General features: G+C 40.5%; 1 protein-coding gene and 1 long non-coding RNA gene across 4 annotated transcripts in view; one reads left to right on the forward strand and one right to left on the reverse strand.

Moving 5' to 3' along the window:
- AAMDC (adipogenesis associated Mth938 domain containing) overlaps positions 1-26,523 on the forward strand; it is a 52,157-nt gene that overhangs the window by 715 nt on the left and 24,919 nt on the right. For 2 of the 3 annotated variants that reach the window (XM_015115118.3, NM_001266228.1), the window contains exon 2: positions 19,585-19,734. In XM_015115118.3, the coding sequence (XP_014970604.1) occupies positions 19,603-19,734 (132 nt within the window). In that variant the 5' untranslated portion in view covers positions 19,585-19,602. Of the gene's footprint in view, positions 1-18,254; positions 18,329-19,584; positions 19,735-26,523 lie in introns of those variants that run through there. The other variant, XM_077960447.1, reaches the window with a different exon arrangement.
- LOC114672364 (uncharacterized) overlaps positions 19,187-26,523 on the reverse strand; it is a 32,182-nt gene continuing 24,845 nt past the window's right edge. Inside the window, exons 3-4 of the long non-coding RNA XR_013404204.1 lie at positions 20,472-20,725; positions 19,187-19,445 (exon numbers count right to left, since the gene is read on the reverse strand). This is a non-coding gene — a long non-coding RNA (uncharacterized LOC114672364). The remainder of the gene's footprint in view (positions 19,446-20,471; positions 20,726-26,523) is intronic.

Genomic DNA, 26,523 nt, shown 5'->3' on the forward strand with positions numbered 1-26,523 from the left:
CTTCATGACATTGTGGAAGTTTCTTCATTTATTTAAACTCCTTAAAGTGGGGTGATATTAGTACCTATATCATACGGTATTACTAGATAAATCACAGAAAAGTGATTAGCACAGTACCTTAGCACATAGTGAGTACTTTAAAAATATTAGTTATCAAAAAAGGAGTTCCTATAATTGAGACTGAATTCTGCTATATTTATTTAGTGTACAATTTATTACTTTGAGAATTTTTTGAGTGCATTTAAAACTTACGTAGTACCTAATTCCTAAAAAGAATTTGGCTGGGCGCGGTGGCTCATGCCTGTAATTCCAGCACTTTGGGAGGCCGAGGTGGGTGCATCACCTGAGCTCAACAGTTCCAGACCAGCCCGGGCCACATGGTGAAACCCCGTCTCTAGTAAAAATACAAAAATTAGCCAGAAATGCTTGGGAGGCTGATGCAGGAGAATCCCTTGAACCCGGGAGGCGAAGGTTACAGCGAGCAGAGGTCGCGCCACTGCACTCCAGCCTGGGCGACAGAGCAAGACTCCCATCTCAAAAAAAAAAAAAAAAAAAAAAAAAGAATTTGAAGTAAGGTACAACACAAACCCTGTAAAAAAGAGAAATCTATAATTAAAGAAAGATAAGAAATAGATGGGCAAATAATTATATGAGTAACAGGAAAAATGGTGACACAAACACTGAACTTTGTTCTTCATTTCCAGGTTTTAAAAAGGGGAAAAACCATAAGGGTGTATATTATTCCCATTATCTAAAGAAAGAATGCTCAATTTATCAAGAGAAAAATTCTATATTGTAAGAATAATTTATTACCTTGAATAGTGATTCATAGTCTTGAGTAGTATACAAACCCTTTTTAAAGGAAAAAGGTTCTTTTGAAACTTGACAAATACTTTTGAAAATTTCACTGTAAAAAATACTGATGTAAGAAATGAAAGTCTAAAGAACACTGTAAATGTACTTAATGCCACTGAAGTATACACTTAAAAGTGGTTAAAATGGCGTATTTTATGTTACATGTATTTTACCACAATAAAAAAGTTTTTAAGAAATTAAAATCCTACTTCAGGAAAATGTCTTTATGGTTATGAATTATCACTGCCAAAGAAGTTTTAGTTTAATGAGTGGGAAAATATTGTTTTTAAGCAATTACTGAAATGAAACACTAAACTAAAACATTTTTATAGAACTCCCAAACTGTCAAGTATATATCTCTTGACCCTGGGGACCTGAAGACTCCAGTTTAAGAATAATCTGGGCAAGGTGGGGTGGCTCACACCTGTAATCCAAGCACTCTGGGAGGCCTAGCAGGCGTATCCCTTGAGCCAAGAAGTTGGAGACCAGCCTGGGCAAGGTAGTGAAACTTAATCTGTAATCCAATGTAGGGGCAGTAGTTGCCACTGCACTCCAGCCTGGGCGACAGAACTAGACCCTGTCTCAGGAAAAAAAAAAAAGAAAAAAAAAGGAGTAATCCGACCCAGAATACAGTTTTTACAGTTTGTGGAAACATACAAAGATTTTCATATACTGGTTACTTAACTGACCTTAAATGAAAGCCAGGTACAGGTTATTTTAAAATAAAATTATATCTTTGTGAAGGAATATCTATGGAAAGAACCTTCAAACCTAAAAGGAAGATTAATTATGTGAACCTTGCCTGTACTTTCTATCTTTGCTTCCAGCTTTTACAGTACTCCACTTCCCACATTCCAGTGAGGTTGTGAAATAACATTCTAAAAAAGAAATAAAGCTTTATTACTATGGTTTTCTTTTCTCACTGCTCACACTGTTAGTCAGAGACTGATAAATAAGGTTAGAGTTTCTACCTTTTCTAATCTAGATGGGCACGGAAACAGAGTCCTTTGGCATCAGAAAGTTACATCCACCCAAAGATATGGAGTGTTTTACTACAAAGCAAGGTTTAAGTCATGCCTTCCTTCACTGAAGTCTGTTCTTGAAAATAAATGACACCCATAATGCTGTCATCACTTCTTGCCTTCCTGGGCTAAGAGAAATTGTGGAACACAGAGCTTAACCACAATTTATGTAATTATGTAAATGAGTTATATTTATCTGACTGAAATGTAAAGGTGCAAAAAAGAGTAGCTATTTTTAAAACCTGTGTTTGATTTATTGCTACTGCCATGAAGAGGCCTTTAAATAAGCATTAAGTTACACTTGGTTCAACCTTGTTTATGAATAAGAAATTTCTTAAGGTATTTCAGACTTCATGTCCTATTGGGGGAAATATTTTGCTCAATAAGAGTGAATGGCTAGTTTATTAAAAATACCAAAAAGTCAAAAACAACCCAAATACTCATCAACAAAAATATAAATTGTGATAGACTACTCAAGAGTGAGAAAAGAAAACTATAGAAATAAACACACTGTTGATACACACTACAGCCTGATTGAATCTTAAAAACATGTTGAGTAAAAGAAGGCAGACACGAAAGAGTTAAGTACTGTACAATTCCATCAATATGAAGGTCAAAAATAATCTGTGGCAATAGAAATCAAAGTAGTTGTTTCCTTTGAACTTAGTAGGGTATTGACTAGAAAGGGACACAAGGGGACTTTGTAGATAGTTTCTATATCTTTATTGGCAAGTTTATTTCTCAAAATTCATTGAACTCTATAAACACTGCATTCAACTAAATGCAATGCAATTATGCTTCAATTTTAAAAGTTAATGGTTTATTCCTATATAATCCCAATTAGCACTGGTACCAGTCTGCCTTTTATCAAAATTTACACACATTTTTGTCTCCTTCATATGTTATCTTTGCATTTGTTACACAGTTTTTTGTTTTGCCTTTTTTTTTTTTTTTTTTTTTTTTTTTGAGACAGAGTCTCGCTCTATCGCTCCCAGGCTAGAGTGTAGTGTCGCAATCTCGGCTTACTGCAAGCTCCGATTCCCAGGTTCACGCCATTCTACTGCCTCAGCCTCCCGAGTAGCTGGGACTACCGGCGTCTGCCACCATGCCCAGTTTTTTTTTGTATTTTTAGTAGAGACGGGGTTTCACCGTGTTAGCCAGGATGGTCTCGATCTCCTGACCTCATGATCCACCCTCCTCAGCCTCCCAAAGTACTGGGATTACAGGCGTGAGCCACTACGCCTGGCTGCTTTTTTTTTTTTTTTTTTTTTTTAGTGAATATTATAAGCTCAGTAAATGTATATTGAGGCAAACTGAATTCCATTTTAGAGCCAATTTGGGGAATTCCTAATCAAGGATGAGCAAATTAGGTATATTTAAAACTCACTTTAAAAAAGCTAAAATAAGCTGGGCACAGTGGCTCACGCCTGTAATCCCAACACTTTGGGAGGCCCAGGCAGGTGGATCACGAGGTCAGGAGATTGAGACCATCCTGGTCTCAAAAAAAAAAAAAGAAAAAAAGCTAAAGGTTTTTAGCTTCATGTACCTTGAGCTCAAAAAAGGTGAGGTAGGGCCGGGCGCGGTGGCTCAAGCCTGTAATCCCAGCACTTTGGGAGGCCGAGACGGGTGGATCACAAGGTCAGGAGTTGGAGACCATCCTGGCTAACACGGTGAAACCCCGTCTCTACTAAAAAAATACAAAAAACTAGCCGGGCGAGGTGGCGGGCGCCTGTAGTCCCAGCTACTCGGGAGGCTGAGGCAGGAGAATGGCGTAAACCCGGGAGGCGGAGCTTGCAGTGAGCTGAGATCCAGCCACTGCACTCCAGCCTGGGCGACAGAGCGAGACTCCGTCTTAAAAAAGAAAAAAAGAAAAAAAAGAAAAAAAAAATGATTGGTTTCTCTGATGGAATAAAGATTTTTACTGAAAAGAAAAATGAGTGGGGGACCAAGTGCAATGGCTCATGTCTGTAATCCCAGCATTCTGAGAGGCCAAGGTGGAAGTTCAAGACCAGCCTGGTCAACATGGTGAAACCTCATCTCTACTAAAAATGCAAAAATTAGGTGGGCATGGTGGTGCATGCCTGTAGTCCCAGCTACTCGGGAGGCTGAAGCAGGAGAGTCACTTGAACCCAGGAGGCAGAGGTTGCAGTGAACCAAGATCACGCCATTGCACTCCGATCTGGGTGACAGAGTGAGACATCATCTCAAAAAAAAAAAAAAAAAAGATGGGGGACAGCCTGTGTTACTATGTTTTATGTCTTATAGCTATGTGTCTACATTTAAAATTTTTATTATTAAATATTTCAGAACAGGGATAATCATTGGCAGTTTGACATCCTGTACAGCAAGGCCTGATATTCACTTGTATGGACCAGAAAGGCTGTACTGACTGTTAAACTGTTAAGATACTATATTTACATGCCAGTTGCAGCATAGTCGCTACCGTGAGCCTCCTGAGTACACCCCTGCTACACCGGCTACCCAGTCTTTCTCCAACAACACCCAGCAACTGAACCTTTGAAACAGATACACCAGACCCTATAACTGTGCCTGCAAATTAGATAATCTCAATGAAATGAACACATTTCTAGAATAACACAAACTATGGAAACTCACTCAAGAATAACGAAAATCTGAATGAACCCATAATAAGAAAAAATATTGAATGGGAGCTGGGTGCAGTGGCTCATGCCTGTAATCCCAGCACTTTGAGAGGCCGAGGTGGGCGATCACCTGAGGTCAGGAGTTCAAGACCATACTGGCCAACATAGTGAAACGCCATCTCTACTAAAAATACAAAAATTAACCGGGTGTGGTGGCACATACTTGTAGTCCCAGCACTTTGGGAGACTGAGGCAGGAGAATCACTTGAACCCAGGAGACAGAGGTTGCAGTGAGCTGAGATGGGGCCACTGCACTCCAGTCTGGGTGACAGAGTGAAACTCATCTCAAAAAAAAAAAAAACCATCAAATTGGGAATTTGAAATTTGCCCCTGCCCCCACCCCCCTCAAAAAAGAAAAAAAGCTCAGATTCAGATGGCTTCGTGGTCAAGTCTACCGAAAGTTGAAATAAGAATTAATACCAGTGCTTCACAAATTCATGCCAAAAACTAGAAGAGAGGGAACACTTCCCAACTCATTCTGTGAGGACAGATTTTCCCTAGTAGCAAGATAGAGAAAAATATCACAAGAAAAGCCCAGTACCTCATGTGAATTTAGCAAACACAGCAATTCTCAATGAAATACTAGCAAACCAGTTCCAGCCACATATAAAAAGGATTATACACCATAAACAAATGGGATTCATCCCAAGTATGCAATATTGGCTTAAAATCTAAAAATCAATATATTATAATATATTAACAGAATAAAAGATAGAAACAACACAGTCATCTCAATAGATGCAGAAAACTCATTTGACAAAATGCAATATTCTTTCATGTTAAAAATAATAGACTAGGAAGAGAAGGGAACTTTTTCAGCCTGATTTTAAGTCCATTATGAAAAACCCATATCTAATATACGGGATGCTGAAAACTGATTCCTTCCTCCTAAGGTCAGGAACAAGACAATGATGTTTGCTATATCCACTTATATTTAATATTATACTGGAGGTTGTAGCCAGTGTAATGTGTCAAGAAAAAAAAGGCATCCAGATTGGCATGGAAGAAGTAAAACAAGCTCTATCGTAAATTACTGATCTTGTATATAGGAAATCCTAAAGAATCCACAAATAAAGCTATTAGAACAAATAGATAAGCATGTTTGCAGGATACAAGATAAATACTCAAAAATCACGTGTTATTCTATACATTAGCAATGAACAATCCAAAAATGAAATCAGACCAGGCATGGTGGCTCCTGCCTGTAATCCCAGCACTTTGGGAGGCGAGGTAGGTGGATCACTTGAGGCCAGGAGTTCAAGACCAGCCTGGCCAACATGGTGAAACTCCATCTCTACTAAAAAAGTACAAAAAATTAGCTGGGCATGGTGATGCGCGCCTGTATTCCCAGCAACTAGGGAGGCTGAGGCAGGAGAATCACTTGAACTTGGGAGGCAGAGGTTGCAGCGAGCCAAAATTGCACGACTGCACTCCAGCCTGGGTGACAGAGCGCGACTCTATCTCAAAAAAACAAAACAAAATACACAAACAGCAAAAAAAGATATCAATAACTCTATTTACAATAGAATCAAAAAATATTTAGAGATTTCTTAAAAAGAAATATAAGACTGAAAATTATAAAACATTGTTCAAGGAAATTTAAAAAGACGTACATGGGAAGAAAACACATATTCATGGATTGGAAGACTTAATATCGATAAGATGCCAATACTTTTTAAGTTGAAGTACAGATTCAACAGATTCACTCTCCATCAAAATTCCAGCTGGCTTCTTTGTAGAAACTGACAAGTTGATCTTAATAATAATATGGAAATTCAGAGAACCCAGAATATCCAAAACAGTTTTTCAGATGATGAACAAAGTTGAAGGACTCACACTTCCTGGCTTCCAAAGTTACTACACAGCTACAGTCATCAAGATTGTGTGTAGTAATGGCATATGACAGGCTGTGTCTCCCCCGGATTCATATGTTGAAGCCCTAACCCCTAATGTGACTCTATTTGGAGATAATGCCTATAGGAAGGAGTTAACTAAAGTTAAACAATGTCATCAGGGTGGGGCCCTAATGTGATAGAACTGGTAATTTTATAAGAACAGAAATAGAGAGCTCTTTCTCTTCACATGCATATGCCAAGGAGAGGCCATGTGAAGACACAGAGAGATGGCAGACATCTCCAACCCGAGGAGAAAGCCCTCACCAGACAACAGTCAGGCCAGCACCTTATCTTGGATATGCCAGCTCCAGAACTGTCAAAAATAAATTTTTGTTGTTTAAGTTACCAATCTATGGTATTTTTTTGTAGTAGTCAGTCTGAATAACAAATAGCCATTTGGGTCAGTGGAATAGAATGGAGACTTAGATATAAACCTGTACATCTAGAGTAAATTAATTTAAAATAAAGATACCAAGACCATCTAATGGGGAAAGAATAGTCTTTGCAACAAATGATGCTGGGAAAACTGGAGATCCACATAGAAAAGAATGAAGGTGAACCCCTAATTAATTCCATATAAATAATTCAGAATGTTTCAGACGACTACATTTGTAAGACCTGAAACTATGCAACTCTTAGAAGAAAACAAGAGTAAATCTTTAAGACCTTGGATATGGCAATGGATTCTTAGAAGTAACACCAAATCCACAAGCAACAAAAGGAAAAATAAATTAATAGACCTCATCAAAATTAAAAACCTGTGTGCTTTACAAAATCATGTATCAAAAGTCAAGACCATCAGTCCAAATGTGGGGCTTAAGAAAGAAAATCAAGTCTGGGCACAGTTGTTCATGCTTGTAATCCCAGCACTTTTGGAGACCAAGACCAGAGGGTCACTTGAGGCTAGGAATTTGAGACCATCCTGGGAAACATAGTGAGACCCCATCTCTACAAAATTTTTTTGTAAACTTAGCCAGACATGGTGCTGCACACCTGTAGTCCTAGCTGCTCAGGAGCCTTAGGTGGGAAAATCACTTGAGCCCAGGATTTTGAGGCTGTGGTAAGCTATGATTGTGCCATTGCACTCCAGCCTAGGCAACAGAGCAAGACTCTGTACATAAAAGAAGAAAAGAAAGTCAAAAGACAACCTACAAAATAGGAAAAAATATATCCAGTAAGAGATTCATCTAGAAGATGTTAAAAACATGTTGGGAGCTGAAAAGGCCAAAGGGATCATGACCAACTCAGCATTCCGCTGGAGGCTATATGATCAAACAGCAAACTATTTATCATGAATGCAGGATGTTGGCAAACTGATACTGCCCTGCCACCAAAAGGTTTGCTGAGGACCTCACTCCCTGGCCCTGGGATAGTTATCTGTTAAGAAATCTAGCGCCTATTGTTCGAAGAATGCAGTCTTACAAGCCCGCCAACACCCACCCCCCACCCACCTCCATTTCTTGCTATCTCTTTTGCCTAATAAATACGGAGGGCTGTGTAAAGCTCAGGGCCCTTGTCCACTAGAGGCAAGGTGCCCCCAACCCCTTCTTCCAAATACACTCTTTTGTCTCTTGTCTTTTATTCCCGCATTTGCCCCCCTTTATTCAGTCCCATAGGTCCATGTGGGTTACATAGTGGCACCCCAAACAGCAACAGGATTGGGTGCTCTACAAAAATACATCAATAATAAAAAAACAATTGGCATTTCATCAAAGAAAATATACAAATAGCCGACAAGCAAATGAGAAGATACTCAACATCTTGATCATCAGGAAATAAATAATGAAAACCACAATGAAATAGTACTTTATGGTTGGGCACAGTGGCTCGTGCCTGTAATCCCATCACTTTGGGAGACTGAGGTGGGAGAATTGATTGAGTCCAGGAGTTTGAGACCAGTCTGGGCAACATGACGAGACCCTGTCTCTACAAAATATACAAAAAAAAAAAAAAAAAAAAAAGCCAGGTGTGGTGGCTTGCAACTGTAGTCCCAGCTACTTGGGAAGCTGAGATGGGAGAATTGGTCGAGGCTTCAGTGAGCTGTAATCATGTCACTGCACTCCAGCCTGGGCAACAAAGCAAGACCCTGTCTCAGAAGAAAGAAAGAAAGAAAAAAATATCACTTCACACCCACAATGACGGCTTGAAATTGGCGTTGACAAGGATATGGAGAAAGCAGAACCCTCGTCACTGCTGGTGGAATTACAAAGTTGTGGATCTGCTATGTAACAGTCTGATAGCTCCTCAAAATGATAAACATAAAGTTATTTGAACCAGCAGTTCCTTTCCTAGCTATACTCAAGAGAAAGGAGCATATGTCCATGCAAAAATTTTTACATAAATGTTCATAACAAGCATTGTTTCTAATACCAAAAATTGGAGACAACCCAATGGCCATCAGCTGATTAATACAGATTCTTTGGCTACTCCTTGAAATTCTTACTTAGTAGATCTCTGTTGGAGCCTTGGTAACTGCAAGCACATGATGTGATTATCATTCTGGTGTTCTGGGAACCAATCTTAATATACCCTGCTCTACCCTTACCTTCTTGATTTTACTCTCCCAAGCCATGCCTACTATGGGATATAATTTCTTCCATACAACATGAAAGAAGCAGCCACCTTTCGCACTACTTAGGTATCTTTTTTTTTTTTTTTTTTTTTCTGAGACAGGGTCTCACTCTGTCACCCAGGCTGGAGTGCAGTGGTATGATCTTGGCTCACTGCAACCTCCACCTCCCAGTTTCAAGTGATTCTCCTGCCTCAGCCTCCCCAAGTAGTTGGGATTACAGACATGTGCCACCATGCCTGGCTAATTTTTTTTTTTTTAATAGAGATGAGGTTTCACCATGTTGGCCCATCTGGTCTTGAACTCCTGACTTCAAGTGATCCACCCACTTCAGCCTCCCAAAAGTGCTGGGATTATAGGCATGAGCCACCATGCCTGGCCAGGTATCTTTTTAAATCTTGTATGAAATTATGTCACTGTTCTGTTGACAAACATCTTGTGACTGCATTTTCTCTAAAGTCCAAATCTCTTGACATACCTATGATATCCACCATAATCTGAACTCAATTTACCTCTCCAGCTACATCACTCACTGTACTCTAATCACACTGACAATAGACAACTGTACTTACAAAATTACAGGTTTGGAAGTGGCAATACACAAATAACCATCAGCATCATGTATTTCTGGCAGGGTTGATTCTCATATATAAATTTATTCTTTGAGTTTATAAGTTTATAAAATGAAACTTCACAAATAGAGGAACTTTTTTTTTTTTTTTTTTTTTTCTGTGAGATGGCGTTTCACTCTTGTTGCCCAGGCTGGAGTGCCATGGCGTGATCTTGGCTCACTGCAACCTCCGCCTCCTGGGTCAAGTGCTTCTCCTGCCTCAGCCTCCCCAGTAGCTGGGATTACAGGCATGCGCCACCACGCCAGGCTAATTTTGTATTTTTAGCAGAGGCGGGGTTTCTCTATGTTGATCAGGCTGGTCTGAAACTCCCGACCTCAGGTGGTCCACCCACCTTGGCCTCCCAAAGTGCTGGGATTACAGGCATGAGCCACCGCGCCCAGCCATAGAGGAACTTTTATGTTTATTCTTCAAATGTATTTCCAGTATTTTCTCATGTAGTACCCTCTGTTTTAAGAAAAAAAAAAAAAAAAGTCCCCCTACCCCTCAGTTCTCCCCATATTTGCCTCTTGAAATTTTTTTTATACCCAGGCTTACAGTGATGTTGTCAAAGAAGAATTCAGTCCATTTGTGCTCTGTAACAGCAGTCCCTAACCTTTTTGACACAAGGGACCAGTATCGTGGAAGACAGTTTTTCCACAGACCGGGGCAGGGATGGTTTCAGGATGATCCAAGCTCCTTACATTTATTGTGCACTTTATTTTGTATATATATATGTGTGTGTGTATATATGTATGTGTACATATATGTGTGTGTGTGTGTCTATATATGTTTTTTTTTTTTTTTGAGACAGGGTCTCACTCTGTTGTCCAGGCTGGAGTGCAGTGGCGGATCTCAGATCACTGCTCTCTAAGTCTTCTCAGAGTTAATCACTATTCCTGCTATTATCCCCTTGTACTTTGTTTGTACCTATTAGAATGTTTATCAATACGTAACATTAAAATTCTCTACTCACCCTGGACTTAGCACAATCTGATTTGTATTACAGTTAATTGTATAGTAATATTTATCTACCATTCCATCTAGATTTTGACCTTTCTTCTTGAAGTCATGAAATGATTCCATTTATTTTTGAGTAATTCTACCTTCCTAATTATTTATTCTGCCAGCTCTTAGCACAAAGAGTTATACATGTTAGAAGCTCAAAAATGTCTCTTGAGTAGAAATAAATTGAAAAGGCAACTGAAAGCAGATACAAACTGTAGATGAAGAAAACTGCTTTTGATACTAGTTACCACCATGTATTAAGTAAAGTCAACAGCAGAAAAAGTGTTCCATTATATGTCTTTTTTTATGGTGCTTTAAAAGCTTATAATCCTAGACATAGTCATGCAGATTCATATATACTCCATACAGAAACCAAGATTATAAATACTAATTCAATGAATAAAATGCAAATTACATATCAACAAATACAAATGGTAAACAAACTCACTTAATGGTTAAGGAAGCAATGGTTTCATTCCCAACAAAGAACTAAACACTTTAGGTAGTTTTGAAGAAATGAGAAGATGCAAAGTTTCTACAGAAGTAAAAACATAATGAAGATCAGAGAACCTCTTAATTATGATTTTATTATCAAAGTGAGAAGGGCATGAGGAAACCATTACATCTTTTGTGATGAATTTCATGGAGAAAATTTTTTTTTTTTCTTTTTGAGACAGAGTCATGCAATCTCGGCTCACTGCAACCTCCTCCTCCCAGGTTCAAGTGATTCTCCTGCCTCAGTCTCCTGACTAGCTGGGATTACAAGTACATACCACCTTGTTCAGCTAATTTTTGTATTTTTGGTAGATAACGGGTTTTCACCATGTTGGTCAGGCTGGTCTCGAACTCCTGACCTTAGGTGATCCACCCACCATGGCCTCCCAAAGTTCTGGGATTACAGACGTGAGCCACTCAGCCTGGCTAAGAAAATGGATTTTAAGGGTAATTCAAATGCCTAGTAAAAGACTGATTAAGTACTTGCAGAAGAATGTTTCTAGTATCAAGATAAGGAGGTATAATGGAAAGGACATAACTTTTGACATCTGGTGACTTTAGTTCCCAATCTCACCTTTACCACTCAGAAACTGTAACATTATTGATAATTAATACTACAAGTGGAATATAGAAGTTAAAAAAATGAATGTTATCTCATGAGCTACACCAGAGTAGTCCAAAGGGTATCCATATTTTTATAAAAAGAAAGAACAAAAACCTGATGTATAAGGATAAATAATTATTTCGGAGACTAGTACCTCCTTAATACATATTCTCCCCTTGAAATCTCTACTTTTAAGCTGGGCACATTGCCTGTTAGAACAGATAGATCTAGCATTCTTTGCAATTGAGTGTGACCACATGACTATATTCTGGCAAATAACATGCAAACAGAAGTATTCTCTGAAACCTTTCAGGAAATTTCTTAAAGGACACCAGACATATACCCTTTGCCCCTTCCCACTTTATCTCTTTATTCTGTTGCTTGGAACATGGATGTGATCGCCAGAGCTCCATATTAAACTATGAGAGTGAAGGCCTCATCATCAAGACTGTGAGGCTGAAACCTGCAAGCCGCCTAATTCCTAGACTTTGAGATAACCACTATACCTGCCCTATGTTGACTACCTCTGGACTTTAAACTTTGTCTTATTTAAGCCACTATGCTTTGGGGTATGTTTAACTCATGTAATGATTATGGTTTATTTTCTAAATCAGACTCATCTTCCTTGTTGATACTCCCAAAAAAGCAACAGTGACATTTTATCTACCAAAAAGTTGTTTTCCTAATACTAAATTCTATAATTTTCCTATACATTTCCTTATTTAATAGTTGTTGAATCTTAAGTTGGGGTCAGATGTGGTGGCTTACACCTGTAATCCCAGTACTTTGGGAGACTGAGGTGGGCGGATCGCTTGAGGTCAGGAATTTGAGACCAGCCTGGCAAACATGGCGAAACCCTGTCTCCCAAAAAATACAAAAATTAGCCAGGCATGGTGGCATGTACCTGCAATCCCAGCTACCAGGGAGACTGAGGCACAAGAATCACTTGGAGGTTACAGTGAGCCGAGATCATGCCACTGCACCCTAGCCTGGGTGACAGAGTGAGACTCTGTCTCAAAAAAGAAAATAATAATATTGGTTGGAGGAGAATGGTAAAGTGAATTGAAGAATACAGGCTGTAGAGTCAGACAGACTTGGATTCAAATTCTCATTTTCTCACTTATTAGCTATATAATTTGGAACAAAGTTCTTAACCACTCTCGAATCTTGATGTTGTTGAGATAATAGATCTAAAATATCTGGTACATGGTAGGTTCCCAATAAATATTCCTTTTTTTCTCAATTGAATTTTAAGATCCAGTTCATATACTATTCCCTCAAACATATTTCTTTAATTTCCTACCTAGAAATTGCTGTGGACTGAATGTGCACTCCCCACCAACTTCATATATTGAAGCCCTAACCCTAAAAATGACTGTAGTTAGAGATAGGGTCTTCAAGGAAGTAGTTGAAATTAAATGAGGTCGTAAGAGTCAGGCCCTAATCTAATAGGATGGGTGAATTTATAAGAAGAGAAAGAAATACCAGGTGTGCCCATGCAAGCAGAAAAAGCCATATGAGAAAACAGAAAAAGGCATCCATTTCCAAGCCAAAAAGAAAGGCCTCGCCATAAACCAACCAATCCTATTGGCACCTTGATCTTGGACTTCTAGCCTCCAGAACTGTGAGAAAATAAATTTCTATTGTTTAAGACACCCAATCTGTGGTACTTTGTAATGGAAGCCCTATCAGACTAATAAAGAAATCCTCAAAACATACTCATTATGTCTCTCCTTATATCACTTTTTTTTTTTTTTTTTTTTTTTTTTTTTTTTTTTTTTTTTTTTTTTTTTTTTTTTTTTTTTTGAGACGGAGTCTCGCTCTGTCACCCAGGCTGGAGTGCAGTGGCCGGATCTCAGCTCACTGCAAGCTCCACCTCCCGGGTTTGCGCCATTCTCCTGCCTCAGCCTCCTGAGTAGCTGAGACTACAGGCGCCCGCCACCTCGCCCGGCTAGTTTTTTGTATTTTTTTTTAGTAGAGACGGGGTTTCACCGCGTTAGCCAGGATGGTCTTGATCTCCTGACCTCGTGATCCGCCCGTCTCGGCCTCCCAAAGTGCTGGGATTACAGGCTTGAGCCACCGCGCCCGGCCTATATCACTTTTTTAAAGTTACTTTGGTTTTTCTTAAGAAGTTACCTTGTGGCTGGTTGCGGTGGCTCATGCCTATAATCCCAGTACTTTGGGAGGCCGAGGCAGGTGGATCACCTGAGATCAGGAGTTCGGGACCATCCTGAACAACATGGAGAAACCCCGTTTCTAAAATACAAAATTAGGCGGGCATGGTGGCGGGCGCTTGTAATCCCAACTACTCAGGAGGCTGAGGCAGGAGAATTGCTTGAACCCGGGAGACGGAGGTTGCGGTGAGCCGAGATTGCGCCATTACACTCCAGCCTGGGCAACAAGAGCGAAACTCCATCTCAAAAAAACAAAAAAGTTACCTTGTAATTATATGTGTATAATTACTATAATCTAATACTGTAGTATTAGATCCTCAAAAACAGGAATCATGTTTTATGAATTTGTATCTTCCTTCCATAGCACCCAAAACAATATATTGAACTTCTGTGTTATTTGTTTTTATTTCTTTGGGTTTTTTGTTTGTTTGTTTGTTTGGTTGTTTTTTGAGACATAGTCTCGCTCTGTCGCCCAGGCTGAAGTGCAGTGGCACGATCTCAGCTCACTGCAACCTCTGCCTCCCAGGTTCAAACGATTCTCCTGCCTCAGTCTACCCAGTAGCTGGGATTACAGGTGCCCGCCACCACACCCAGCTAATTTTTGTTATTTTTGGTAGAGACAGGGTTTCACCATGTTAGCCAGGCTGGTCTCTAACCCCTGACCTCATGATCCATCCGCCTCGGCCTCCCAAAGTGCCGGGATCACAGGCGCGAGCCACTGCGCCTGTTCCTTTGGTTTTTTTGTTTTGTTTTGTTTTTTTGAGACGGAGTCGCGCTCTGTCACCCAGGCTGGAGTGCAGTGGTGCGATCTTGGCTCATTGCTACCTCTGCCTCCTGCCTCAGCATCCCGGGTAGATGGGATTACAGGTGTGCATCACTACGCCTGGCTAATTTTTGTATTTTTAATAGAGACAGGTTTTCACCCTGTTGGCCAGACTGGTCTTGAACTCCTGACCTCAAGTGATCCACCTGCTTTGGCCATCCAAAGTGCTGGAATTACAGGTGTGAGCCACCACGCCCAGCCCTCTGGTACTTATTTTTTTAGATGGACATTCAGAAATCGAGGCTGGGCACAGTGGCTCATCCCTGTAATCCGAGCACTTTGGGAGGCTGAGGAGAGAAGATAGATTGCTTGAGCCCAGGATTTGGAGACCAACATGGGCAACATAGTGAGAACCTGGCTCTTAAAAAAAATAAAAATAAAAATTACAAAATTAGCTGGACGTGGTGGCACATACCTCTAGTTCCAGCTAGGAACTAGCCTGAGGTGGGAAGATCACTGGAGCCCAGGGGCTTGAGGTTGCAGTGAGCTAAGATCACGCTACTGCACTCCAGACTGGATGAAAGAATGAGACCCTGTCTCTTTGATATTAATAATAAGTTGAACTTGCAAAAATGGGTTCTTAGTTGTTAATGTTAATCAGAAGTAAGACTTTCTAATCATCTTTATATGGAGATTAAATATGGTTAAGGAGATACATATAGGTGCCAAATTGACAAGAGGTAGACTGTGACTGTTAGTTTTATGTGTTAACGTGGTAAGGTTATAGTATGCAGTTATTTAACCAAATACTAATCTAAGTGTTGCTGTGAACATACCTTGTAGATATGGTTAACATCTACAGTCAGTAGACTAGTGTATATATGAGATTATCCTTGATACACTGAGTTGGCCTCTTCTAGTCAGTTTAAAGTCCAGGCAAAACTGATGTTTCCGTGAAGAAGAAGAAACACTGCCTCAGTACCATAAGAACTCTTGCCCAAGAGAGAGCAGCTTACCAGTATTATCTACACATTTTACACTTGCCAGCTTCCAAAATTTTGTGAGCCACTTTTTTGAAACAAGTCTGTCAATATTTATAGTCATCTGCTTCTGTTTCTCTGGATAACCCTGACTGATACAAGTACCTTTTACTTACTGTGCTTACCAGTTCTAGAATTTCCATTTTATTCCTTTTTGAAATATTTCCTTATTGAGATTCTGTATTTGCTGAGTCATTGTTACCATATTTTTGTTTATTTCTCTGTGCTTTATTTCCCTTACAATACTTTCTTTGAAGTCTTTGCTAAATGTCAGACTTCTGGGAATACTCAATTACTCAGTTTATTTTTTAATTAATTAATTAATTAATTTTTGGAGACAGGGTCTTGCTCAGTCACCCAGGCTGGAGTATAGTGGCAAGATCATTGCTCACTGCAACCTCAAACTCATGGGCTCAAGTGATCCTCCTGCCTCAGCCTCCTGAGTAGCTAGCACTATAGGTGCAAGCCACCACACCTGGACACCTGGCCTTTTTTTTTTTTTTTTTTTTTTTTGTGGAAACCAGGTCTCCACCATCCTGGCTAACATAGTGAAACCCCGTCTCTACAAAAAATACAAAAAATTAGCCGGGTGTGATGGCGGGTACCTGTAGTCTCTGCTGCTTAGGAGGCAGGAGAATGGCGTGAACCTGGGAGGTGGAGCTTGCAGTGAGCTGAGATCGTGCCACTGCACTTCAGCCTGGGTGACAGAGCAAGACTCTGTCTCAAAAAAAAAAAAAAAAAAGAAACTGGGTCTCCCAATAGGAATGCTTTTACACTATTGGTGGGAATGTAAATTAGTTCAACCTTTTTGGAAAACAGTGGGGCGATTCCTCAAATACCTAGACCTAGAAATACCATTTGACCCAGCAATCCCATTACTGGGTATACGCCCAGAGGAATATAAATCATTCTGTTATGAAGATAAATGCATGCATATATTCATTGCAGCACTGTTTACAATAGCAAAGACATGGAATGAACCCAAATGCCCATCAGTGATAGACTGGATAAAGAAAATGTGGTACATATGCACCATGGTATACTATGCAACCATAAAAGGGAACGAGATCATGTCCTTTGCAGGGACACGGATGGAGCTGGAAGCCGTTATCCTCAGCAGACTAACACAGGAACAGAAAACTGAACACCACGTGTTCTCACTTATAAGTGGGAGCTGAACAAAGAGCACATGGACACAGGGAGGGGAACAACACACACTGGGGCTTGCTGGTGGGGGTCATGGGGAGGGAGAGCATCAGGATAAATAGCTAATCCATGTGGGGCTTAATACCTAGGTGATGGGTTGATAGGTGCAGCAAACCACCATGGCACATGTGTACCTATGTAATGAACCTGCATGTCTTACACATGTATCCTGGAACTTAAAAAAAGATGTTACATACATATAACAATTTCCAAGGTATCAGAAAGCAAAAAAGCAAAATAAAGACCAGGGTTGATAGCATGTTATCATTTGTGTAATATTAGAGTATGGAGAGGGGGACAGTACACACACAAACATAGCACCCAGAGATTTGAATGGTTAATACACAATATACCTTTGAAAAGAAACATGAAAACTAGGTATCTGGGGTTCATGGGAGCAAGGAAACTTTCACTCTGTACTGTTTAGTACCTTTTGAATTTAAAAGGGTCTTTAGGCCGGGCGCAGGGGCTCACGCCTGTATTCCCAGCACTTTGGGAGGCCAAGGCAGGTGGATCACCTGAGGTCAGGAGACTGAGACCAGCCTGGCCAACATAGTGAAACCCTGTCTCCACCAAAAATACAAAAATTAGCCAGGCATGGTAGTGCACGCCTGTAATACCAGCTACTTGGGAGGCTGAGACAGGATAATCACTTGAACCCCAGAGGTAGAAGTTGCAGTGAGCCAAGATTGCACCACTGCACTCCAGCCTGGGCAAACAGAGCCAGACTCCATCTCAAAAAAAAAAAAAAAGTGTTTAATGTATTTCTATTAGAAAAATAAAATTCTAGTAAAAACATAAAAGAAACTGGGTATCTCTGTGTTGCTGAGGCTGGTCTTGAAATTCTGGCCTCAAGTGAAACTCCCACCTCCCACCTTGGCCTCCCAATGTGCTGGGATTACAGACATGAGCCACCACACCCAGCCCCAGATAACAGTTTCAGTTTACTGAGTGTGGGTCATAGTTTTTGTTTATTTGCATGCCTTGTAATTTGTTGTTGAAAAGTGACATTTTAGATAACATATTGTAGGAAAGTCTGGATATCCAGGCATCCAGCCTGGGGAAACAACTTTTCCCCTTGAAAGTTGTTATTTGTTTGTGTGTGTGGGTTTAGCTGTTTGCCTATACTAAGTGTCTTAATCCATTTTGTGCTCCTATAACCGAATACCTGAAACTGGGTAATTTATAATTTATAATGAAAATAAATTTTTGTCTCACAATTCTGGAGGCTGGGAAGTCCAAGATCAATTGGCTCTCATCTGGTGAGAGTCTTCTTGCTGCATCATCCTATGGTGGAAGTCATCACATGGTGGAAGCTCAAAGAGAGGGCCATACTCATTCTTTTATAATGAACCTACCACTCCTGCAATAACAGCATAATCCATTCATGAGGGCGGAACCCTCATGGCCTAATCAGCTCTTAAAGGTCCCACCTCTTAATGTTGTTATAATGACAGTTACATTTAAACATGAATTTGGAAGGGTGCCGACATGCAAACCATAGCACTAAACTAAATCTATGAATTCTCCCATGCAATATGTGTCTACTGAAGTCTCTGTTCTGTTAGGGTTTTTTCTTTGATTTTATTCTTAAACCCGGTTTCCCAAGGTTGTCCTTGGTGTGTATATAGCTTAGTGTTCAGCCAAACATTAATTAAACATTTGGCTCAAACACTATGAGCCAGTAAGACTTTCTCTCTCTACTAATGGATCACTGTGTGTACTGGGGAGTGCGTGCAAAGTCCAGCTGTTGTATGTCTTCACTGGCTTTTACATTCTGCAAGGCCCTCTTGAACCTTCTTGCTTATCCACTGTGTATGTGGTCAGGATCCATCAGCCTAGAATGTTTGGGTGTCTTGGGTCTATCTTCCAAGTCTTTGATGCAAATCCTTGCAGCCTCTGGTCCACTTGGGATATGTAGAGAGCTTATAAAACCCCCTATGGCTGTGTCATCCCTGGGAAATTCCTGTTAAATCCCACCTAGTTTGCCAATCCATTGCTTGTCCTAAACAAAAGGCAACATAAGGCAAGCAGAGCTACCTTCTATCCATGTTTGCTTGCCACTGAGATCACCTGTTTAAACTGATAATGGCTCTAAGTGAAGTAAGCCTGCTTTGGCCATGGCGGCAAGGCTGTTCATTTTCATGTCCTGCCCCAACCTACTTGAACTTCACTTACAACAGAACTGGAGTGGTGGAATGGGAGTCGTTCCAGGCAAGAACAACAAAAAAATTGTTGTTCTTACCTGAAATTCAGTGATCTTCATGAATAAGCATTTCTCTGATTGTGGTATATGCCTTTAATTTTATTTCTAGAGTGACAAATTTTTGGTTTTGACAGTTTTTTTCTACCTTTATAGTTTCTTCTTGGGAAGAGAATGTGTCAACTTCACTCCATCATGCTGAAGTAAATCTTCATCTCTTAATTTTATCTCTCAAAAATATCCTGAGGATTCCCTCTGGAGTCTGATAAGTAATTGTAGTATCTGGTTTCTATGGTTGGATGATTCAGGATTCCAAGAATAATAGTTACTTTTTAGATCTCTAAAGAAGAAGAAGACAACCACATGAATGAAAAGATGCTTCTTAAATCATGGAGAATCGGGACTTACTATCAGTGCATTTTGAAACTGTTTCAGCCTTACTTTATAACTGATTTAGTATATTTTTCTTTTAATTTCAGATTTCAGTGAAGTTCCTTATGACTTCCCCTGAAATTGCTTCCTTATCATGGGGGCAAATGAAAGTAAAAGGCTCTAATACAACCTATAAGGACTGCAAAGTATGGCCAGGGGGCAGTCGGACTTGGGATTGGAGAGAAACAGGAACTGAGGTAAGATATTAGTCTTTGGTTGACACTACATGAGGCTGGCCAAGTGATTTCCAACCTCTTAAGCTGCAATGACTAAGTGAAAAACTATTTCTCTTGTGTCTTTTTGAGATGTAATTCATATACCATTAAATTCACCCTTTTAAAGTATGCAATTCAATGGACTTCTTACATTCAATGCCCCTGTAGTGACATTATAGTGACTTATATTCATAAACTTGTACAACAGTTACCACTGTTAGTTCCAGAATATATTTATCACCTCAGAAAGGAACCACATAACCACTACCAGTCAGTGCCCATTCACTACCACCCCAAGCCCCTAGCAATGATTAATCTACTTTCTGTTGTTATAGATATGCCTATTCTGGATGTTTTCTATAAATGACATCATTCAGATATCTTAGGTGTGTTCCTAGGAGTGGATTTCTGGGTTATATAGTGTTTAACCTTTTGAGGTACTGCCAGACTATCTTCCAAGGCACCTGCACCATTTTACATCTCCACTAGGAATATAGGAAGGTTCCAGTTTTTCCACATTCCTCCTCAACACATTGTTCTTTTCATTGTTTTGTTTTCCATCCTATTAGGTGTGAAGTATTGTTCTCATTGTGATTTTGATTTGCCTTTCCCTACATTTCCTCAAGGATTCCCAGTGTGCCATGCCCAAGGTAGAGCCTCCTTTCTATGAGTATAAGTTGGGCAAAACAAGGGAGCCTCTACCTTTTGACCCCACTCACCTGGGATGTAGCCTCAACAACAGAAAGATGGGGGCAGGATGAGAGGCACCAAAGTCCTGCTCCTCCTGGGAAGGAAGCCTTCCAGCTAGATGCTGAGGGGAGAAAGGGTCTTGTGTTCTTGGCTACAGCAGTCTGGAGAGTAGTCTCTGCCTCACAATGGGGATGGGGCAGGGAGGCATTTATCTTGATGCCTCCACTGTACATGTGCACAGATTCTTACTTGTCTTACCAAATATCTCAATGAGTTCTGGCTTCTGTAAAAAAATTGTCATAGACTGAGTACCTTAAACAATAAACATTTATTTCTCACAGTTCTGGAGACTGAAAGTGTGAGATTAGGATGCCAGCATGGTCAGGTTCTGGTCCTTGCATTAGTTTGTTTTCACACTGCTGATAAAGACATAACCGAGACTGGGGAGAAAAAGAGGTTTAATGGACTTACAGTTCCACATGACTGGGGAGGACTCACAATCATGGCAGAAGGCAAGGAGGAGTAAGTCACATCTTACATGGTTGGTGGCAGGCAAAGAGAGCTTGTGCAGAGAAACTCTTCGTTTTTAAAACCATTAGATCTCATGAGACTCATTCACTATCACAAGAGCAGCACAGGAAAGACCCACTCCCATAATTCAATCACCTCCCACTGAGTTCCTCCCACAACATGCAGGAATTGTGGGAGTTACAATTCAAGACGAGATTTGGGTGGGGACACAGCTAAACCATATCAGCCCTCTTCCAGTTTGTAGACAGCCAACTTCTCTTTGTGTCCTTACGTGGTGGAAAAAGAGGTAGCTAGCTTTTGAGCTTCTTATAAGGGCACTCATCTCATTCATGAGGGCTCCACCCTTAGGACCCAGTTACCTCCTGTAGGTCCCACCTCTAAATAGTATCACATTGGGATTAGAGTTTCAATGTATACATTTTTAAGGGACAATCGTATTAAGTCCATTGCAGCAATTTTTTTTTTTTTTTACAGTTTCTTTCTTTCTTTCTTTCTTTTTTTGGAGACAGTCTCCCTCTGTCATCCAGGCTAGAGTGCAGCAGTGAGATCATGGCTCACTGCAGTCTACACCACCTGGGTGAAAAGGATCTTCCTCCCTCAGCCACCTGAGTAGCAAGGACCACAGGCATGCAGTCACACCTGGCTTATTATTTTAGTTTTTATAGAGATGAGGTCTTACTACATTGCCCAGGCTGGTCTTGAACTCCTGACCCCAAGAAATCCTCCCACCTTGGCCTCCCAAAATGCTGAGATTACAGGCATGAGCCGTCATGCCCAGCCAAATTTTCTTGAATACACGTTTATTCATTGGGTATTTGCTCTTAGGACCATTTCTAGAGGCTTTAGGGGTTTTGTTTTTGTTGTTTTGGTGAGTTCTTGGTTTGAGTTTTTCTTTGTTGTTATTATTAATAATTTTCACATAGGAGTGAGTCAGTGGAGCTCATCATGATGTAATGATGGAAGTAGATCCTTCGTTTTTGAAGAATAGTTTGTTGGATATGGATTTCTTGATCAATAGTCTTTTTCTTTTCAATATGCCATCCCACCACCTTTTGGCTTCATTGGTTTCTAATGATAAATCAACCATTAGCATTATTAGAGCTCCCTTGGACTTGTTGAGTTGCTTCTTTCTAACTGCTTTCAAAACACGTCATAGTAATTTAACTATGATATGTCTAGGTATGGATTATCTTTGAGTTTGTCCTACTTGGAATTTATTGAGCTTCATGAAGATGTAGATTATTGTTTTTTTAAATCAAATTTCGGGGAGTTTAGAGCCATTATTTCTTCAAGTATTCTTTCTACTCCTATCTCCCTTTTCTTGTGACTCCCATTATGAATATATTGGTAGGCATTAGGGTGTCCTACAGGTCTCCGAGTCTGTATTCTTTGTCTTCATTTTTTTTTCTTTTCTTTGTCTTAGATTGGATAATTTCAATTGACCTATTTTCAATTTTGTTGATTCTTATCTGCTATTAAGCCTCTGTAGTGACATTTTTATTTCCATCATTATACTTTCTAACTCCAGAATTTCTTTTTCTTTTGTTTTTTTTGGCAGGGGATAGACTATTGCTCTGTCACCACAGCTGGAGTGCCGTGGCACAATTTCGTCTCACTGCAACCTCCGCCCTGCCTTAGCTTCCTGTGTAGCTGGGATTACAGGTGCACTCCACCATGCCCAGCTCTTTCTGCATATTTAGTAGAGACAGGGTTTTACCATGTTGGCCAGGCTGGTCTCAAATTCCTGACCTCAAATGATCCACCCACTTCGGCCTCCCAAAGTGCTGGGTTTATAGGCGTGAGCCACCACACCTGGCCCAGAATTTCTGTTTGGTTGTTTTTAACAATTTATATTTTTTTATTGATATTTTTTATTTGGTAAGATATTGTTATACTTTCCTTTAGTTCTTTTGAACAGTGTTTCCTTTAGCTCCTATTACATATTTAAAATCACTGATTTAGAGTCTTTCTCTGTAAGTCCAGTGTCGGGGCTTCCTCTGGGATAGTTTCTACTGTCTGCTTCCCCCAATCCCCATATGGACCTGCCTTTCTTTTTCTTTCTTTATGTCTTTCTTTGTTGTTTTGTTTATATTTCTCAATTTTTTTGTTGAGAACTGGACATTTATATAATATAATGTGGCAACACTGGAAATCAACTCCCCCTTCTGATTCTGAGGGTTTGTTGTTGCTATTTTTTGCAGTTATTTGTTCCTATGTGGTTCTGTATAAAGTCTGTAAAGTCTGTATTCTTTGTTTGTGGCTCATTTACCTTAGTGATGAGCTAATGATTTGACTGAGATTTCTTTACATTGCTGGAATCAGGTGTTTAGATTTACCCATGTGTCTACCAGTTGCCTTTCTTATTATTCCTTTTTGTAATTTAGATCTTTTGAGGTCAATTTCTTCTTTTAGAAAAATCAGTATCCAGCTGGGCATGGTAGTTCACGCCTATGATCACAGTACTTTGGGAGGACAAGGCGGGTAACTCATTTTAGGCCAGGAGATTCATACCATCCTGGCCAACATGGTGAAACCCCGTTGTCTCCTCAACTTTGGGAGGCCGAGGTGGGCAGATCACCTGAGGTCGGGAGTTTGAGACCAACCTGACCAACATGGAGAAACCCCGTCTCTACTAACAATGCAAAATTAGCCAGGTGTGGTGGCATATGCCTGTAATCCCAGCTACTTGGGAGTAGCTGGAGAATCGCTTGAACCCAGGAGGTTGAGGTTGCAGCGAGCCAAGATCGCGCCATTGCACTCCATCCTGGGCAACAAGAGTGAAACTCCGTCTTAAAAAAAAGAAATTAGTATCCTTTAGAAGTTCTTTCAATAAGGATTTCTTGGTGATCTCTCCCAGTTTTTATTTGTCTGAAAAAGTCTTCGTTTTTTAATTCTAATTTGTCTTGTATTCTAAGTTGACAATTTTTTTTTAGAACTTTATTTGTAGGAATCCTGAATAATCAGACTATGCCATTTGAGATCTGTCCCATAAAGGAAGATTCATATTTGCTTCTTTTCTGTATCCTGTGTTACTCTCAATCTGGGATCACTTTTACTTTTTTTTTTTTTTGAGACAGAGTCTCACTCTGTCGCCCAGGCTGGAGTGCAGTGATGCGATCTCTGCTCACTGCAAGCTCCACCTTCCAGGTTCACGCCATTCTCCTACCTCAGTCTCCTGAGTAGCTGGGACTACAGGCACCCACCACAATATCCAGCTAATTGTTTTTGTATTTTTAGTAGAGACAGGGTTTCACTGTGTTAGCCAGGTCTCGATCTCCTGACCTTGTGATCCGCCCACCTCAGCCACCCAAAGTGCTGGGATTACAGGCGTGAGCCACCGCGCCAGGACCACTTTTAATTTTTTGACGGCTTCCAAAACTAGGCTGATAGTGTAAATTTGAGCCCCAAACTGACCTGTGAGCAGGTTTGTGGTTATAAATTATCAGGGAAGACATTTTTCCCCTCTAGTGCCACGACTGAGCAGAAAGCTTTCCTTGTCTTCTTCATTTGCCAAGGGGTGGAATTTTTGGGTCTCAGAATGTGTGTAAAATGGAAGACTCTGAGAATGGCAGTGCCTCAGGGTAACTTTAATATCAGTTCACCATTTTGATTTCCAACTCCCCCTTCACTTTGGCCTCTGGGAATTTCCCTTTCCTTTCTGCAAGCTCAGTTACATATTTCAGAGGATGTTTATTTTTATCTGGCATTTTGTTTAAGGAAACTTTGTAGGTTGTATAGTCTATCACATTGTTCTTCATTGTAAACAGTTATGCCTACAAAGTTAGGCCCCACATAGAAAGAGAGCCCTAACACATACTCTTTGTGTATGCCTTGGTTTTGAACTGCATGCACTCATTGATGATCGTGACACCCAGTTTGGTTTGTTAGTTACTAACCTAGATCATAATGGATGGAATATACCTAGATTGGTAAAAAGAATAGAAGGGCATGGAGATATAGAAGGGACAGAATGAAAGAAAACTGAGGAATAAGAAGCCTTAAATCATGTAGCCTACCTGAACCAAATGGCTCCATCGGAGTGAAGTTGGAGAATGGGAAGAATAGGTGGTGGTGTGGTTAATAGAGCATCTATATATGCAGAACTGAGTTTATATTGTATTCAGTGAATAAGTCAGAACCACTGTAGCTAGTGTATTAGTCAGGGCTCTCCAGAAAAACAGAACTAGGAGGAGATACATATATGTAAAATAAGGTTTACTATGAGAAATTGACTTGTCCATGATCTGCTGTCTGCAAGTCTGAAGTCCTAAAAACCCCGGGAGCTGAAGGTTTAAATCCCAGTCCAAGAGCAGAAGAAATTGAGATGAGATGTCCCAGTTAAAGTGGTGAGGCAGAAAAAAAGAGGCAAATTCTCCTTCCTCTGCCTTCTGTTCTTTTCAGGCCCTCAATGGATTGGATGATGCCTACCAATCCTGGGGAGGGTAGTCTACCGAGTCCACCAATTCAAATACTAATCTCCTCCATAGACATTCTCACAGACATACCCAGAAATAATATTTAATTTGGGCAGTCTGTTGTCCAGTTGAGCTGGCACATAAAATTAACCATCAAAGGTACTTATGTGGGACAGTTGATGTGTCTGACAAAGGTTATGCAGACTGTGGTTTAAGTTATACTGGAGCACAAACTTACATGGGTTCCACACTTGAGAGATTCATTTCCCTTCAGAAATGGCTTTAGCACTGTATATTTCTATTTTTCCCACATGAGACCATATGAGTTAATCTTCATTCTTTTTTTTTTTTCTTGAGACACAGTCTTGCTCTGTCACCCAGGCTGGAGTGCAGGGCGCGATCTCGGCTCACTGCAACCTCTGCCTCCCAGGTTCAAGTGATTCTCCTATCTCAGCCTCCCAAGTAGCTGGGATTACAGGCGCCCACCATCATGCCTGGCTAATTTTTTTTGTATTTTCAGTAGAGATGGGGTTTCACCATGCTGGCCAGGCTGGTCTCAAACGCCTGACCTCAGATGATCCGCCTGCCTCGACATCCCAAAGTGCTGGGGTTACAAGTGTGAGCCACCGCGTCTGGCCAACCTCATTCTTTATAGAAAGTTAAGCACAGAGAAGTTATATAACTTGTGTAGGCACAGAGCTAGAAACGTGTGAAAGCAAACAGTAAGCTCAGGTCAGACTGTAACTTTCTTTTTTTTTTTTTTTTTGAGACGAAGTCTCGCTCTATCGCCCAGGCTGGAGTGTAGTGGCCAGATCTCAGCTCACTGCAAGCTCCGCCTCCCGGGTTCACGCCATTCTCCTGCCTCAGCCTCCCGAGTAGCTAGGAGTACAGGCGCCCGCCACCTCGCCCGGCTAGCTTTTTGTATTTTTTTTTAGTAGAGACGGGGTTTCACCGTGTTAGCCAGGATGGTCTCGATCTCCTGACCTCGTGATCCACCCATCTCGGCCTCCCAAAGTGCTGGAATTACAAGCTTGAGCCACCGCGCCCGGCCGGTAACTTTCTTTCCTGTTTCTTTCTACTACATATTGTTTCTTCTTATATCCACAACACTGTCTCCCAAGCTGGAGTGCAGAGT

This window comes from Macaca mulatta, chromosome 14 (assembly GCF_049350105.2).
Source record: "Macaca mulatta isolate MMU2019108-1 chromosome 14, T2T-MMU8v2.0, whole genome shotgun sequence".
NCBI classification, from domain to species: domain Eukaryota; kingdom Metazoa; phylum Chordata; class Mammalia; order Primates; family Cercopithecidae; genus Macaca; species Macaca mulatta.